The sequence below is a fragment of the Salvia splendens genome, chromosome 14 (genome assembly GCF_004379255.2).
Source record: "Salvia splendens isolate huo1 chromosome 14, SspV2, whole genome shotgun sequence".
In the NCBI taxonomy this organism is placed as follows: Eukaryota; Viridiplantae; Streptophyta; class Magnoliopsida; order Lamiales; family Lamiaceae; genus Salvia; species Salvia splendens.
Window position 1 is genome coordinate 7,510,861 of NC_056045.1, and position 14,032 is coordinate 7,524,892.

At 39.3% G+C, this 14,032-nt stretch overlaps 1 protein-coding gene across 1 annotated transcript; it reads right to left on the reverse strand.

Moving 5' to 3' along the window:
• Nucleotides 1-9,607: 9,607 nt before the first annotated feature.
• On the reverse strand, nt 9,608-13,428 carry LOC121765736 (calcium-transporting ATPase 12, plasma membrane-type-like). Its single transcript, XM_042161945.1, has 2 exons — nt 11,542-13,428; nt 9,608-11,452 (listed from the first exon to the last, which is right to left on the reverse strand). The coding sequence occupies exons 1-2, from the start codon at nt 13,004-13,006 to the stop codon at nt 9,873-9,875; spliced, it is 3,045 nt and encodes a 1,014-aa protein (XP_042017879.1). The 5' UTR covers nt 13,007-13,428; the 3' UTR covers nt 9,608-9,872.
• Between the last annotated feature and the right edge of the window lie 604 nt (nt 13,429-14,032).

The window sequence follows — 14,032 nt, forward strand, 5'->3', positions numbered from 1 at the left end:
GCTATCTCCGTGAGTTAGGGGTGGAGTCAGGAAAATTCAAGTAAAAGAAACTAAACGATCAAGGTGAGCTTTCTTATACTAAAAATACAAATCGTATTTTATGAAAACACGAACACATGTTCGTGATTTTAATGATGTTGTCTTGCCATAAATGTTTTGTATGATGCCTATCTGTTTGGCTAAGGCCAAAGAATTTATGAATGATGATATATTTGAATCGAATTCGGGTCCAAGTGAGGGTGGTGTCCCCGCTCGGACTAGTGTACACAAGCTACCTCTGTCATGTTGGGCAGAGCAGGTGACCGAGGAAGGTGGCCACCTTCCCGGCACAAGGATACCTCTGACATGTTGGGCAGAGAAGGTGACCGTGGAAGGTGGCCACCTTCCCGGCACAAGAATACCTCTGACATGTTGGGCAGAGAAGGTGACCGTGCGAGAACACCATCTCGACGGCACAATGTGATCAGATATGGCTAAGTACCGGAAAAAGGGGTTGCAACCCAATGTGAATATTTTTAGTAAGCTCGGGTCTTTTCAATAACACCCCCGAGTGTTACTGTAATGATGGCTTGACAATATTTTCAAACGTATATGTGTAATTTTCGGCAATGTGTTCACTGAGTACTTTTTGTACTCAGCCCTGCATATATTTATAAATGTGCAGGTTGAGCAGCGAAGTGGTGGAAGAAGTGCTATTGAGACAAGACATTTAATTCAGTCAGATTTTGACTCTCGGAGGTTCATGTCTTCATACATGGAACCGCGTTCATTTGCTTCCGTTGTGCATCTTAAAAGACTCAAGTCTATTTTGTTCAAAACTCTGATTTTATTTCGAGCTATTCCCATTTGTTTCGAGCTATGGTCGATTTGTGTTGTTTTCCCCTTTCTTCCCCGCTTCTTTAATCCTCCCCTAGTCGCGATCAACCGTGTTTTCTATCCTTAGAAAATGCGGTCGTGACAGAGTGGTATCAGAGCATTCTATCTCGCTCTGAACCCGAGAGTCTTCTTGGAAAATCTTTGGTCTAGCCTTGTTCCACTAGACTGTCTAATCGATGAAAATGCTCTTAGCACTCCCACCAATCGCGCTCAATGAGGAAAAATGTAACTTGTTCTTTTTCAAAAGAAAGTCAAGATGTTTAAAAGTTTGAATTAGAAAAATAACTCATGCAGTTGATTTGAGTGGACAGATGAAAATACCAGGTTTAAAGAAAGAGTTGATGATTCTTGATTTGGTAGAATGCTTAAAGAAAGAGTTAGTATGTCTTTTCTTGGCTAAAGACTGTGAATGCATGAATAAAGAAGTAACTTTCCCAAATGGAAAAAGGTACTGAAATATGAAAGTATAAAGTATACGAGTCTAGTACCAATTGTTGAAATGATGTCTTGTTTTTGAGTTTTTGAAATGATACCTCTTTTTGAGTAGACATGGGGAAATCGAAATTTCCAAGAACTTAGAATACTTAGTTATTCGTTCCTTCTAGAACACAATATGAACTCGAACTTAGAAGTACAGTATGAACATTTCTCGCTTTCCCGAGCGATGAAAAGAAAATGACGCGATAAGAAAGAAACTTCGTCACGAGAAAAGCAATCCAACATAGAACAAAACGATGTTTCTAGAAAGATGGTAGGGATTAAATGTCATTTTCTACGTCCCAGTGACATGAATAATCTGGGTTAACCATTGTCTTTCTGGACAATTCAATCACTCCAAAGGATCATACCCTTACCTTTGATCCAACTAAGCGATGTACACATACATAGCAAGAGAATATGATTACAATGTAAACAAAGAACCTAGCTCTACAATATAAGTAAACAGAAACGACGTGTTACGAGGATGAACGTTATGACGAACCAAGAGTACCAAAGAGTCGTAATCCCCACATATGGTCATCTGACGTGATAGTAAAGTGAAAGTAGCTTGTGACCAAAGTTTCTCATAACTCATTTACAATCCTCTATAAAGAGTTAAACAACGGAGTATCACCATCGTAGTTAACCAAGAAGATTCATCAGCAACGCTTACTTGGATTCCCATGAATTTCATTTTCTCGCATCCCCCTTGATCAAAATACTTTTGTTGAATTAAGACCTTAAATGACTCCTTTTGCAAGGTAATGTGCCATTATTTTCCCTCTTCTATGTCAGGGTTGTGAATCACTTTCAGTTTTGAGCTTGCTCCCTCATGTTTTCTGATAACCTCCAGTGACTACGGTCCTTCTTTACTCGTTCTGTATAAAAGCAATACTTTGACTCTCTGAATTCTTGCCACCAAACTCCTATACTAGGAGTTACTTTATTTATAGCCTTCAGAATGATCATGCTTCTTAAGCAATTGTTTCTTCAATGATAATATGTTATTCAAAGATCATTAGTGGACTTTTGTGTGTTCAAAAGTGCTTCTTGACAAGCTCTTTATTTTATATGAGTATTTCCCTCTTATTAATTCCACTACAATTATTCCATCATGCTTTGAGCTCTTCAACAACTCCAAGTCTAGCAATTTGTTTTCTCCCTGAACTAGTTTGCTCTGGTGGTCTTCTCTACTAGTTAATTTCCGTGATTTGGTTATAAACTTTGTGAATTCATTAACGTGATATAGTATCGCGATGTTGTTGACCAAAAAGGGTAGTTCCTTGATTTTCTTCTTACTCAAATCCACTTGAGACCAATCATTTTCAGTCTTACTATATTGGAACAGCCATCTTGTGAGACCTTAAACCTTTTAATTTGACCCTTTGTGTTTTCAGACATACTTATGGACAAGCTCTTTGTTTTACATGAGTACTCTCATCTTCTGAATTCAAATATGACTGTTGTCTCTTGATTTGAGCTTTTCTGCAAGCTCCATGTTAAAGCTGGCACATTGTTTCTCCCTTGGCTAGTTTCCTCTTGTTGCCCTCTTTATTAGTTAGTTTCCCTGAATTACTTATAAACTCTAAAAATTTCATTGATATGATCTTCTATCACAGTGTTGTCGAGCAAATTGCAATTGTTTGTTTTTCCTCTTCTTTTCAAATCCATTTGTAACCAACCATCTCAGGTCTTCCTGTTATCATCTGGGGATACTTGAAACTTTTCTACTTGATTGTTCATTTTGAATATTATTGGCAACCTATTGTTGACATCTACATTCTCTTCCTCATACCCTCACTTTCGCAATTTATTCCATCTGACAAGCTCTTCCCAAAATAAAATTCTCAAGTTCTATGGGTATAGCTCAAGCCCTTTGAAGTTGTATCTTTTCTTTTCTGGGAGTGAGCATAATGAGCCCAATTGAGCCTAGTCCTTGCACTTCATGAAAACCCTTGTTGCAAGCTACTGGTGAAAGTTTGTGGTGAACCAAACACTCACGTAATTGAAATAATTATAATCGTTTTATTTTCATGACTACCTTGGAGCCCACACAAAGCAAGAACGATTCGAATATTTCTCTTGGAATCCCAAATTTAGTTCCTATCAAAGTTAAAACGGTTAGATCAACTCTATATTTCCTCGCGTGAGACCCTATGAAATTCTAGAGAAAGTGGGCCCAGTAGCATATCGCTTGGCATTACCACCCAACTTTGGGAACGCACACAACGAATTCCACGTCTCCCAACTTTGAAGGTACGTGTTCGACCCAAAACATGTGATGCACCACGAAGAAATCGCTCTAGAACCTGACCTGAGTTACGAAGAAAAGCCGGTGGAAATACTAGATTGAAAGACGCAACGCTTCGGAACAAGTCGATTACTACAGAGAAGGTTTTGTGGAAAAACCACGGACCAGAAGAGGCAACATGGGAGCTAGAAGAGAAAATGAAGGAGAAATATCCCGAGCTTTTTGGTCTAAATACTTCCTAAATTTCGGGACGAAATTTCTTTTAAGGGGGGTAGAATGTAACAACCCGAACTTTCGTACCTTATTATTATTAGCCTAAAGATAAATAATAAGTGATCGTTGAAGTATTCGAAATCTGCCATTTTCATGTATAATAATTGATCTTGGAATTATAAATAATCGTTGATTCGTTCTCGAACGAATATTTCAAGTAAAAAAAAAAGAAAAAAAAATACATCAAATAAAAATTTATAATGTCCGGCATATCTCGAAGTCCGCTAATTACTATTATATAAATTTATCAAATCCTTATCTATTACAATTAGGGAAAAGTTCACGCAGCCCGTGTTCGTACTCCAAGAAAGTCTGGTACATCATCAAGGAAGACTATGGATGTTATTTGTTTTCCTACACCAAAGCCACGAGCTTAAACTGCGTTTTACCTACACCAAATTAAACGAACAAGTGAACAAATACTCAAATAATTAATTTAATAAAAAAAAAGAGTGGGTAGATCCTAGAGGATCGACCTTTTCAAATACAACATTAAATGATGGATTTGCAGTAGATATCATCATATCTCTGACAGAATATTTGAAAGATATACTTGCCACTTGCCATCTTTATAAAGATATACTTGCCACTTGCCATCTTTTATAAAGATATATACGATTATGCAAATCACTTACTTTCACTCACATACATCACCAAATCACTTACTTTCACTCACATACATCACCACTAGATGTCCCAAACCTTCTCTTCAAACACACGTCAACGAATTGAACGGGAGAACAAGAATCAGAGACGGGGGAGTTGCATATAATTGTAGGATCAAGTCTACAATCCAACACCACTTTTGTTCCCACACAAAAAGGTAAACACCAAATCCTTTTCTTTTCTTTCACATATGTACAAGCATATGCATATTAAACTGCATATTAAACTGAGAATAGAATTTGCCCATGTAAGATCAGAAACCACATTTATTAAGTAGTGTTTCACCGTCAGATCTTCCAAATAGCAAGATAATTACTCAAAGTCTTCCAATCTATATAATAGACAAACTAAAGTAAGCAAAAATTAGGAAAACTTATCTCTTGGGTATGAATCTGCCGGAGACAGATTCTCGGCAGCCTAGAGACGATGAGGGCAGCCCAACACCCTAGCAACTGCCAATAGCACAACCTTGACAAATCTACAATTTAAGAACACCAAACTTTTAAATCCAAGATTTAATCTTTAGAAAATATAACAAAGGGGAAAAATGATAAAAATAAATTTTGGCCTACCCTACCTGTCGGGAACGACGTCGGCGGCTGGGAGAAGTTCTCGGCGACGGCGGGCGCGGATCCGGGACGGTGGCGGATCTGCAGAGGCGTCGGCGGTGCGGCGGATTGGCGGCGCGAGCATAGCCGAGGGGGAGAAGAGAAGCGAGGAGAGGGAGAGAAGGGAGAGAGGGAGCACTGATCCGTTGCTGTCCGGATACGGCCGGACTGCCGGGAGGAGGGCGGCGAAGCCGCTACACCTGCATGCCGTCGGTGAAGGGGGAACCGAGGGAGAGGAAAGAAGTGGGGGAGGGAAGCTGGGCGACGGAGGCGGATCCGCTTCGGCAACGGCGTCGGTGCGGTGAAGAGAAGAGAGAAGAGAGGAGAGGGAGAGAAGGGAGGGAGAAAGGAGCACCGCCGCTCCGGCGGCGCTGGTAGGGCGGTGGATCGGCCGCGACTGGGGAGAGAAGGGAGAGAGAGGGGCTGTTGTCGTGAGATTGAGGAATGGGGGAGGAAGAAGACTTAGTTTTTTTTACATAGGGTTTTATTTGGGCTTATTTTACTTGGGATAATGAATTAAATGGTTTTGGGCCATGAATATAATTAGAATAGGTTATGCAAAATAAATCCGAGCCCAATCCCCTTCAAATTAATTTGGGGCTGCAATACATAGTGAGTGTGAGGCCCATTTTCGAATTTATTTAATTTTCGGGCTTAATAAATTAATTGGATGATCTATTTAAGTTGGGCTCCACTTAAATTGTTTTGGGGCTTTAGAATAATAATTTGAGAGATAAGGTGGAGAATTTGGGTTTTGTAAATAAATCATTGGGTTGATAATTGAATTAATTGTGGGGAATTGTTTAATAAATTTTAGAATATTTTCCAATGCCGAAATAAATATAAATTCTCGGTGGGAAATTATTACGATAAGTTAATCATGGGATTAAATAAATTTTTAGGAGTTATTTAATTAATTTTCGAAATAATTTTGAAATATGAATAATTTATCCCATGTCCGGAAAACATACAATTTTTCTTAACAAAGGGAAATAGTTGCGATAATTCAATTATGCGCTTAAATAAATTTTGGGATTTTTGTTCTATATTATGATGGAAAATACGAGGTGCCAACGGAGGAATTATGGGCGTAAGCGGCCGACCGGCATCGCCCCGCGACGCCTCGGGCCCCCAATAAGGAAATGGAAAGAAAGAGGGAGACGACGTTCTCAAGTCACAGAAATAATTAAGTTTAATAAAGAAGTGCTATTAATTAAATTTCCCAATTTAATTAATATGCAAGTTTCTAAAATTTTCTAACGGTGAACAAATGATAAAAGAAATAAAGTAGGGGCATGCATTCCTATAAGTATGTGAAATTCTCGAGTCTTATTAGTACGTTGTTTGTTTTCAAAAGGCTATCTCCGTGAGTTAGGGGTGGAGTCAGGAAAATTCAAGTAAAAGAAACTAAACGATCAAGGTGAGCTTTCTTATACTAAAAATACAAATCGTATTTTATGAAAACACGAACACATGTTCGTGATTTTAATGATGTTGTCTTGCCATAAATGTTTTGTATGATGCCTATCTGTTTGGCTAAGGCCAAAGAATTTATGAATGATGATATATTTGAATCGAATTCGGGTCCAAGTGAGGGTGGTGTCCCCGCTCGGACTAGTGTACACAAGCTACCTCTGTCATGTTGGGCAGAGCAGGTGACCGAGGAAGGTGGCCACCTTCCCGGCACAAGGATACCTCTGACATGTTGGGCAGAGAAGGTGACCGTGGAAGGTGGCCACCTTCCCGGCACAAGAATACCTCTGACATGTTGGGCAGAGAAGGTGACCGTGCGAGAACACCATCTCGACGGCACAATGTGATCAGATATGGCTAAGTACCGGAAAAAGGGGTTGCAACCCAATGTGAATATTTTTAGTAAGCTCGGGTCTTTTCAATAACACCCCCGAGTGTTACTGTAATGATGGCTTGACAATATTTTCAAACGTATATGTGTAATTTTCGGCAATGTGTTCACTGAGTACTTTTTGTACTCAGCCCTGCATATATTTATAAATGTGCAGGTTGAGCAGCGAAGTGGTGGAAGAAGTGCTATTGAGACAAGACATTTAATTCAGTCAGATTTTGACTCTCGGAGGTTCATGTCTTCATACATGGAACCGCGTTCATTTGCTTCCGTTGTGCATCTTAAAAGACTCAAGTCTATTTTGTTCAAAACTCTGATTTTATTTCGAGCTATTCCCATTTGTTTCGAGCTATGGTCGATTTGTGTTGTTTTCCCCTTTCTTCCCCGCTTCTTTAATCCTCCCCTAGTCGCGATCAACCGTGTTTTCTATCCTTAGAAAATGCGGTCGTGACAAGGTAGGACGTACAAAATAGAATTACTATTTTTTTGAGCAGGATTTTTTCTCATTATACACACCCTTTAATTGTTACGTGAATCAATAACACCACCCTTTTTTTTATCACCCCTTATTATTATTCTCTATTCACGATTTCTTAGGTGTTGCTATTAACAATAAAATTTTTTATATTACTATATATTTCATAAACATAATGACATTGTTTTTCTATCCACATTAATTGCCACTTAGACCATGTTTAGTTGATGGGAAAGTAATGTTGGCAAAGAAAATGATTCATGCGAAAATGAATCCCTGGAATATGATTCTTAACAACTTTACTTTCATTTGTTTGGAAAATATCAAGATTTTAAATTTTATACTTTGATTTAAATATTATTAAAAATATAATAACTACTATTTTATCAACGAAATAATAATAATAACTATATTAATATTTTTCAATAACTTATTACTTAAAAACATAATGATGATGATAATAATAATATTATTATATTTTTTACTATTATGGATAATTTAAATATGAATTATCTATCATAATAAACATAATACTATGTAATTTTAATTATATTTATTTATTGACATTATAATTATAAATAATATGGAAATAAATATTAGTATGAATATAATTAGAGTACAGTTTATTGATATTATAATTGAATTAAACTTATAATTTGTAATATCACTGCGACTTGTTGATTAATTATAAATTTATAGCATAATAATGTTAATAATTACTCCATCCGTCCCACTTTAGGAGTCATACTTGCTTTTCTTCACTCGTTTTATAAAAATGATAATAAATAGTTGAAGTGGAGAAATGGTAAAGTAAGAGAGAGGATTTTATAAAACAGGTGCAGAAAAGCAAGTGTGACACCTAATGTGGGATGAGGAGTATTATTTATTATTATACTATGATTTATAATTTAATTAATTATGTTAGAATTATTTAAGCAATTACTAATAATTACTCCCCCCGTCCCACAAGAATATGCACTCTTTCCTTTTTAGTCCGTCCCATAAGAATATGCACTTTCCAATTTTTGAAACTCTTTTCACTTTAATGAGATGAGACTCATTCTCCACTAACAATACATTAATTACCTTTTCTTCTACATTTCTCTTACTTTTTCAATTTTGCATTAAAACTTGTGTCGAACCCAAAGTGTATATTATTTGGGGACAGAGGGAGTGTTACTGTTATGATAACAATTATTGTAAACAATATAATAATAATGTAGGTATTACTAAATAGTCATAATAGCAATTATTTATAATTTTCAATTACTTAAAAAAATTAATTATAGTGATAATAACAATAATAATGCACTCTATTAAATATCTAAATATGTAACAATCCTAAAATTAGGAAAAAAAACACCTAAGAAAAGTTAGGATTTATGATTCAGAAATCTAAAAAATTGTACTACTTTCCTTATTTTCAGGATTCTGATTACTTTCCCAATTGATTAAAAATCCAAATTAACGCATGAATTTAAAATTTAAGGAATCAGATTACTTTTCTAGACATGATCCTGACAACCAAACATGGTCTTATTATTCACATTTGTGAAAAAATTACAGTGATATTCAATTTTTACATTTATTTGAAACTTTCAAAATTTGTGTGGGAACCGAAAATACACTCAAAATTTGTTTATTCCGTTAGTTCGGTCTTAAGTTTCAAATAGTAGAAGTAGAATAATTAATTTTCAAATTGTCGAAAGTAGAAAGTAATATACCAGTACTTATTAAATTGAAGATACCTATGTAAGTACTTCAAATCACTGATATTGAATATATTTTTTTCTTATTTAACGTTGTCACTGTATATTTGGAAAACTTAAATCGAATAAATTATTTACTTCTCTAAATAAAAATCACTGTAGGAATAACAATTTTTTTAAAAAAAATACTACTAGTATAGACAAGGCTGTGATCAATACCAAACAAGTCTTAAATTTTAAACGCCGAACAACATCATTATAAGATAACATTGAGTTCATTATAATGAACTAATGACAAACTTATAATGAGCTTCAAAGTTTTAAATTACGCTAGAAGACGTCATTGTTTTCAAATCTCTGAATTCCCTATAATAAACTACAAATAAAGTTATAAACTCCACATAGTTTGATAATAACGTGTTTGGCGTAACGTTTAAAACTAATTTGATACTCCATACAACCCAGTATAGACAATGCAATAGAGATCCTATATTAAAATCATTTTTCATCTTCTTATCTCCTATGATCAATATCCGTCACATTCATAAATGATTTTATCGATATGTATGTAACGGGTATTGATTATACGGGAATAGAACATGAAAAAGAATTGATAACATAGGAACCTAAGTAATATACAACATACATACCTCTACAAACATAAACAAATCTAATGCCACAGCCTCAAGTAGTTTAGGAATGGTTTGTCTGAGACAGGAACAAGCTTCATCACCCAACCAATTGGCCAACTCACAGCTGCAATAGCAACACAAATCCCCCATTGCCCCAAATCCAAACTAACTGTATCAGCAAATTTCTTGAGAAACTCCACCATCACAAACTGCAGCACAATTGTCACTCCAATGATCCCCACAAACAGCCTATTCCTGTGAATCCCTTTAAACACATTCTGCTTCTCCAAACTCCTAGCATTGAACTCATTGAAGATTTGGCAAAGCACAAATGTGTTGAATATGAGAGTGTTCTTCACCTCCTCGTTCACCTCGAAAATCTGCTTCCCTCTAAACTGCAAGATTAAGAGAATGGCTATTTGATACAGTGCCTGAGGCAACAGGTTCCTCCACATGCTGTTAGTGATTAGTGGCTCGGTCCGCCCCACTGGGGGCCGGTGCATGAGCTCTTTCGTTGGGCGCTCTGTGGCCAGTGCCAGAGCGCCCAACGTGTCCATGATGAGGTTCACCCACAGCAGCTGCACAGTGGTTAAGGGCACGTCCCCTGCTGAAACAGCTGCGACGAAGTTGATGACCAACGCTGCAACGTTCACCGTGAGCTGGAACTGGATGAACTTCTGGATGTTGTTGTACACGCACCGCCCCCACAGCAAGACCGTGGCAACGGATGAGAAGTTGTCGTCTAAAATCACAATGTCTGAGCTCTCCTTTGCCACCTCTGTCCCTTGGATCCCCATTGACAGCCCTACATCGGCTTCCTTCAATGCAGGCGCGTCGTTTGTTCCATCTCCCGTCACTGCCACTACCTCCCCTGCTTGCTTCAAGCATCTCACCATGAGAAGCTTGTCCAATGGGGAGGATCTTGCCATTACTTTAATGTTCTTGATCTTACGCCTCCTCTCTTCGTCTGTATAGTTTCTGAACTCAGCCCCCTCCACCACTTCCCCGTGGTAGTTCGCGTCTAGTATCCCACATTCTGTTGCTATGGCCTTGGCCGTGAATATGTTGTCCCCGGTTATCATCTTGATGTCGACTCCTGCGAATCTGCATGACTCGATGGCCTTCTTTGCACCACTTCTGCACGGATCCTTCATCCCAACTATGCCAAGCAGTGTTAGATTTTCCTCACTTAGAATGTTTTGAGAGATGGTGATTTCATTTGATGTAGATTCATATTCTATTTCCTTGCAAGCAAATGCAATGCATCTGAGGCTGCTTGCTGCCATTCCCTGTATGATACTCTCGAATTCGGTCATTTTGTCCTTGGTCATGGCGTTGACTTCGCCCGTGTGCTGGTAGTAACTCGAGCACATTGCTAGCACCATCTCTGCAGCCCCTTTCCAATGCACGTAGCTGCGGTTGTGGACGTTGCTCCTGATTGAAACCCCGCTTCGTTTCTTGTCCGAGTTGAAGGTATCGACGTGGAGCACTGTGTAGCTCTGCTTCAGCTTCTCAATATCCATTCCCAAATCTTCAACAGCCCAAGTGAGGATAGCCTTCTCAGTTGGACTGCCAGAATACTCAACAGCATTTCCTGATTTAGGCCTATATATGCTTCCTACATTTGATTTTTATTACTTTACATTAGCCCAACTTATTATTACTACAACACAAAAACTGCATTAGTATACATACATAAATACATACCAGTAGTGTTGAAGGCTACTCCTTGGTAGAAGAGCTCGCGGAGATTGTGGGCGATGGTATCATGTCGAATCTCTTTGCCTCCGAGGCAGAACTTGGTGACCTTCATCTGATTGAGTGTCAAAGTCCCAGTTTTGTCTGTGCATATCACAGTTGCTGATCCCATTGTCTCACAAGCAGAGAGCTTCCTCACCATTGCTTGATCCGCCATCATCCGTTTCATCGAGTAGGCAAGCGTCAGCGTCACTGCCAAAGGCAGCCCCTCGGGTATGGCCACAACAACAATGGTCACTGCAGCCGATACAATCCTCAAAACTGAGTTGAACACGTCGTTCAAGTCCCTATCGACCCCATTGAACTCCTTGAATCCGTTCGCATCCTCCGTGTTGCCTGTGAAGTAACGGACGAGCATGACTAGGAGCACGAAGAAGGCCACAGCTAGGCCGACCTTCCCGATGGTAGACGTCAGCCTGTTGAGGCGCTCCTGGAGGGGCGTCTGCTCGTTGGAATCGCGAGTTATGGAGCTCATCATCTCGCCCCATGCAGTGTCCATCCCTACGGAAACCACCACCATTTTGCCATATCCATCTGCCACTTTGGATCCGGACAGCAAAAAAGGGTGGCGCGTTGAGTCCACCTCCACGTGGTCGCTCTCCCCAGTCATGCTGGACTCGTCCACCTGGAATGAGTGGCCATCCACGAATAGGCCATCCGCGGGGACCTGATCACCGGTGTTCAAGAACACAACATCACCAACCACGGCATCAAATATGGAAACATGCTGCCTCCTCCCCTGCCTCACCACACCAATCTTGATGTTGTTACTGATCTTAGACAGCTTGTCAAACTGCCTCTCCTGGCGGAAGTTGCTGGCCGCGGAGACAGTCACCACGAGGAACACAGCCACGAAGATGCTCCCCCCCTCGTACCACCCCTCCTTACCCCCATGCTCACGGATGCCAAACGCCAGCGACAGAGCTGCGCATGCCAGCAAGATGAGAATGGTAGTATCCCTAGAAGCCTCCACCACAAAGTAAATCAGCCCCTTCGGCTTCGCCCTCACATACGTGTTCGAGCCAAAGGCCACACGACGCCTCCTCAAATCCTCCTCGTCTCCAATGATGCCACTCTCAACGTTGGTCGAGAGAAGCTTGGCCACGGCTGCAATGCCACCAAAGCCATCCAAATTCTTGGCCTTGACCATTTCAGCAAGCCTTTTTTGATCAATCACTACATCATCATCGAGAAAGCTCTTGATTTCAAGGATAGCGTGACGAGGAGGAGAGCTTCTGAGTTTGGCCTTGGTCGAAACAACGCGTTTGGCCATGGACAGCGACACGTATATGACAATGCAAGCAACCCTCCATTTCCTCTGAGATTTTGTGATAGGGGAAGTGCTAATAGCCTGCAACACTGACTGGATTCCACCATAGTAAACCTTGGTTGTATATTTGAGTTTGCTTGCCATTCTGTTTACTAATGGAGGGAGAGCAGTCAACAGAAAGAATTAGACTTCATTCATTCATAGTTTGTTAGTCTACTTTTATAGAAGCCATTCACGAAATTGCCAAGAAACTTCAAATGTAAAACTGATTTATCCTTCTTCCGCCTACAATCAACCAAAATATGTGTGAAGAATGATATCTCTTACATACTATAAATGTGAGTAACTTTAACATGATTTTCTCATAAACTTAAAGATGAAGTTATCATTCGACAGAGTATGTATGTAATGAAGAAGAATAAGAAAGCGGTTGATATAGTTAGTTTATTGCATGAGAAGCTAGCTAAGTTTTAGATTCAAAATATTTGTCAACATATGTTTGCGCTGTTCAATTAGGATTTGAAGTTTGAATATTTCAAAATTCATCTTCTTATTCAACATCTTTATCTTTCTTACTCTACTTATCAAATTGCAATTCTCTTTATTGAATGTTTGTTTAACAGAGTTTCCTGTATTTGAATCTCTTACTTTAAGAAAGCCGCCGAAACTGTGATCCAAGTTGCTATAAAAAATAAATGTCACTATTAAATTGCTAGATTAATTTTATGAATATCAAAATTTGTACATAGTTGACGGGAGCATCCACAATAGCGCCTAGCGCACCGCCTAGCCGAGCGCCGGCGCTAGGCGGTGCGCTAGGCGAACTATTGCAGCCGCCTAGCCGATTTCGCGGAAAAAAACCGCCTAGCGCTCGGCGGTTCCGCAGCGCTAGGCAGTGCGCTAGGCGATCCGCTAGGCGCTATTGCAGCGTCCGGATCGCCTAGCGCACCGCCTAGCGCGAATTTTTAAATTTTTTTTTTATTCCGAAACACTATATATACGCAACTTGCCTGTCATTTTCATTCGCACCACTTGTATTAACGAGTACTCTCTCTATCTAAATTTCTGTACAAGATCAATAACGGTAAATGGATCTCAACAACGAGCCTACTTCAGGGAGTAGCGGATCTCAAACTCCCCCGATCCCCGTGGGAGGTGGATGGAGTCAGA

Excerpts from the sequence above, each read along its gene's own strand:
- LOC121765736 (XM_042161945.1), bottom strand. The coding sequence starts at position 13,006 with ATGGCAAGCAAACTCAAATATACAACCAAGGTTTACTATGGTGGAATC. Across the intron at positions 11,453-11,541 it reads AGTAGCCTTCAACACTACTG|GAAGCATATATAGGCCTAAA; the intron begins GTATGTATTTAT and ends AATCAAATGTAG.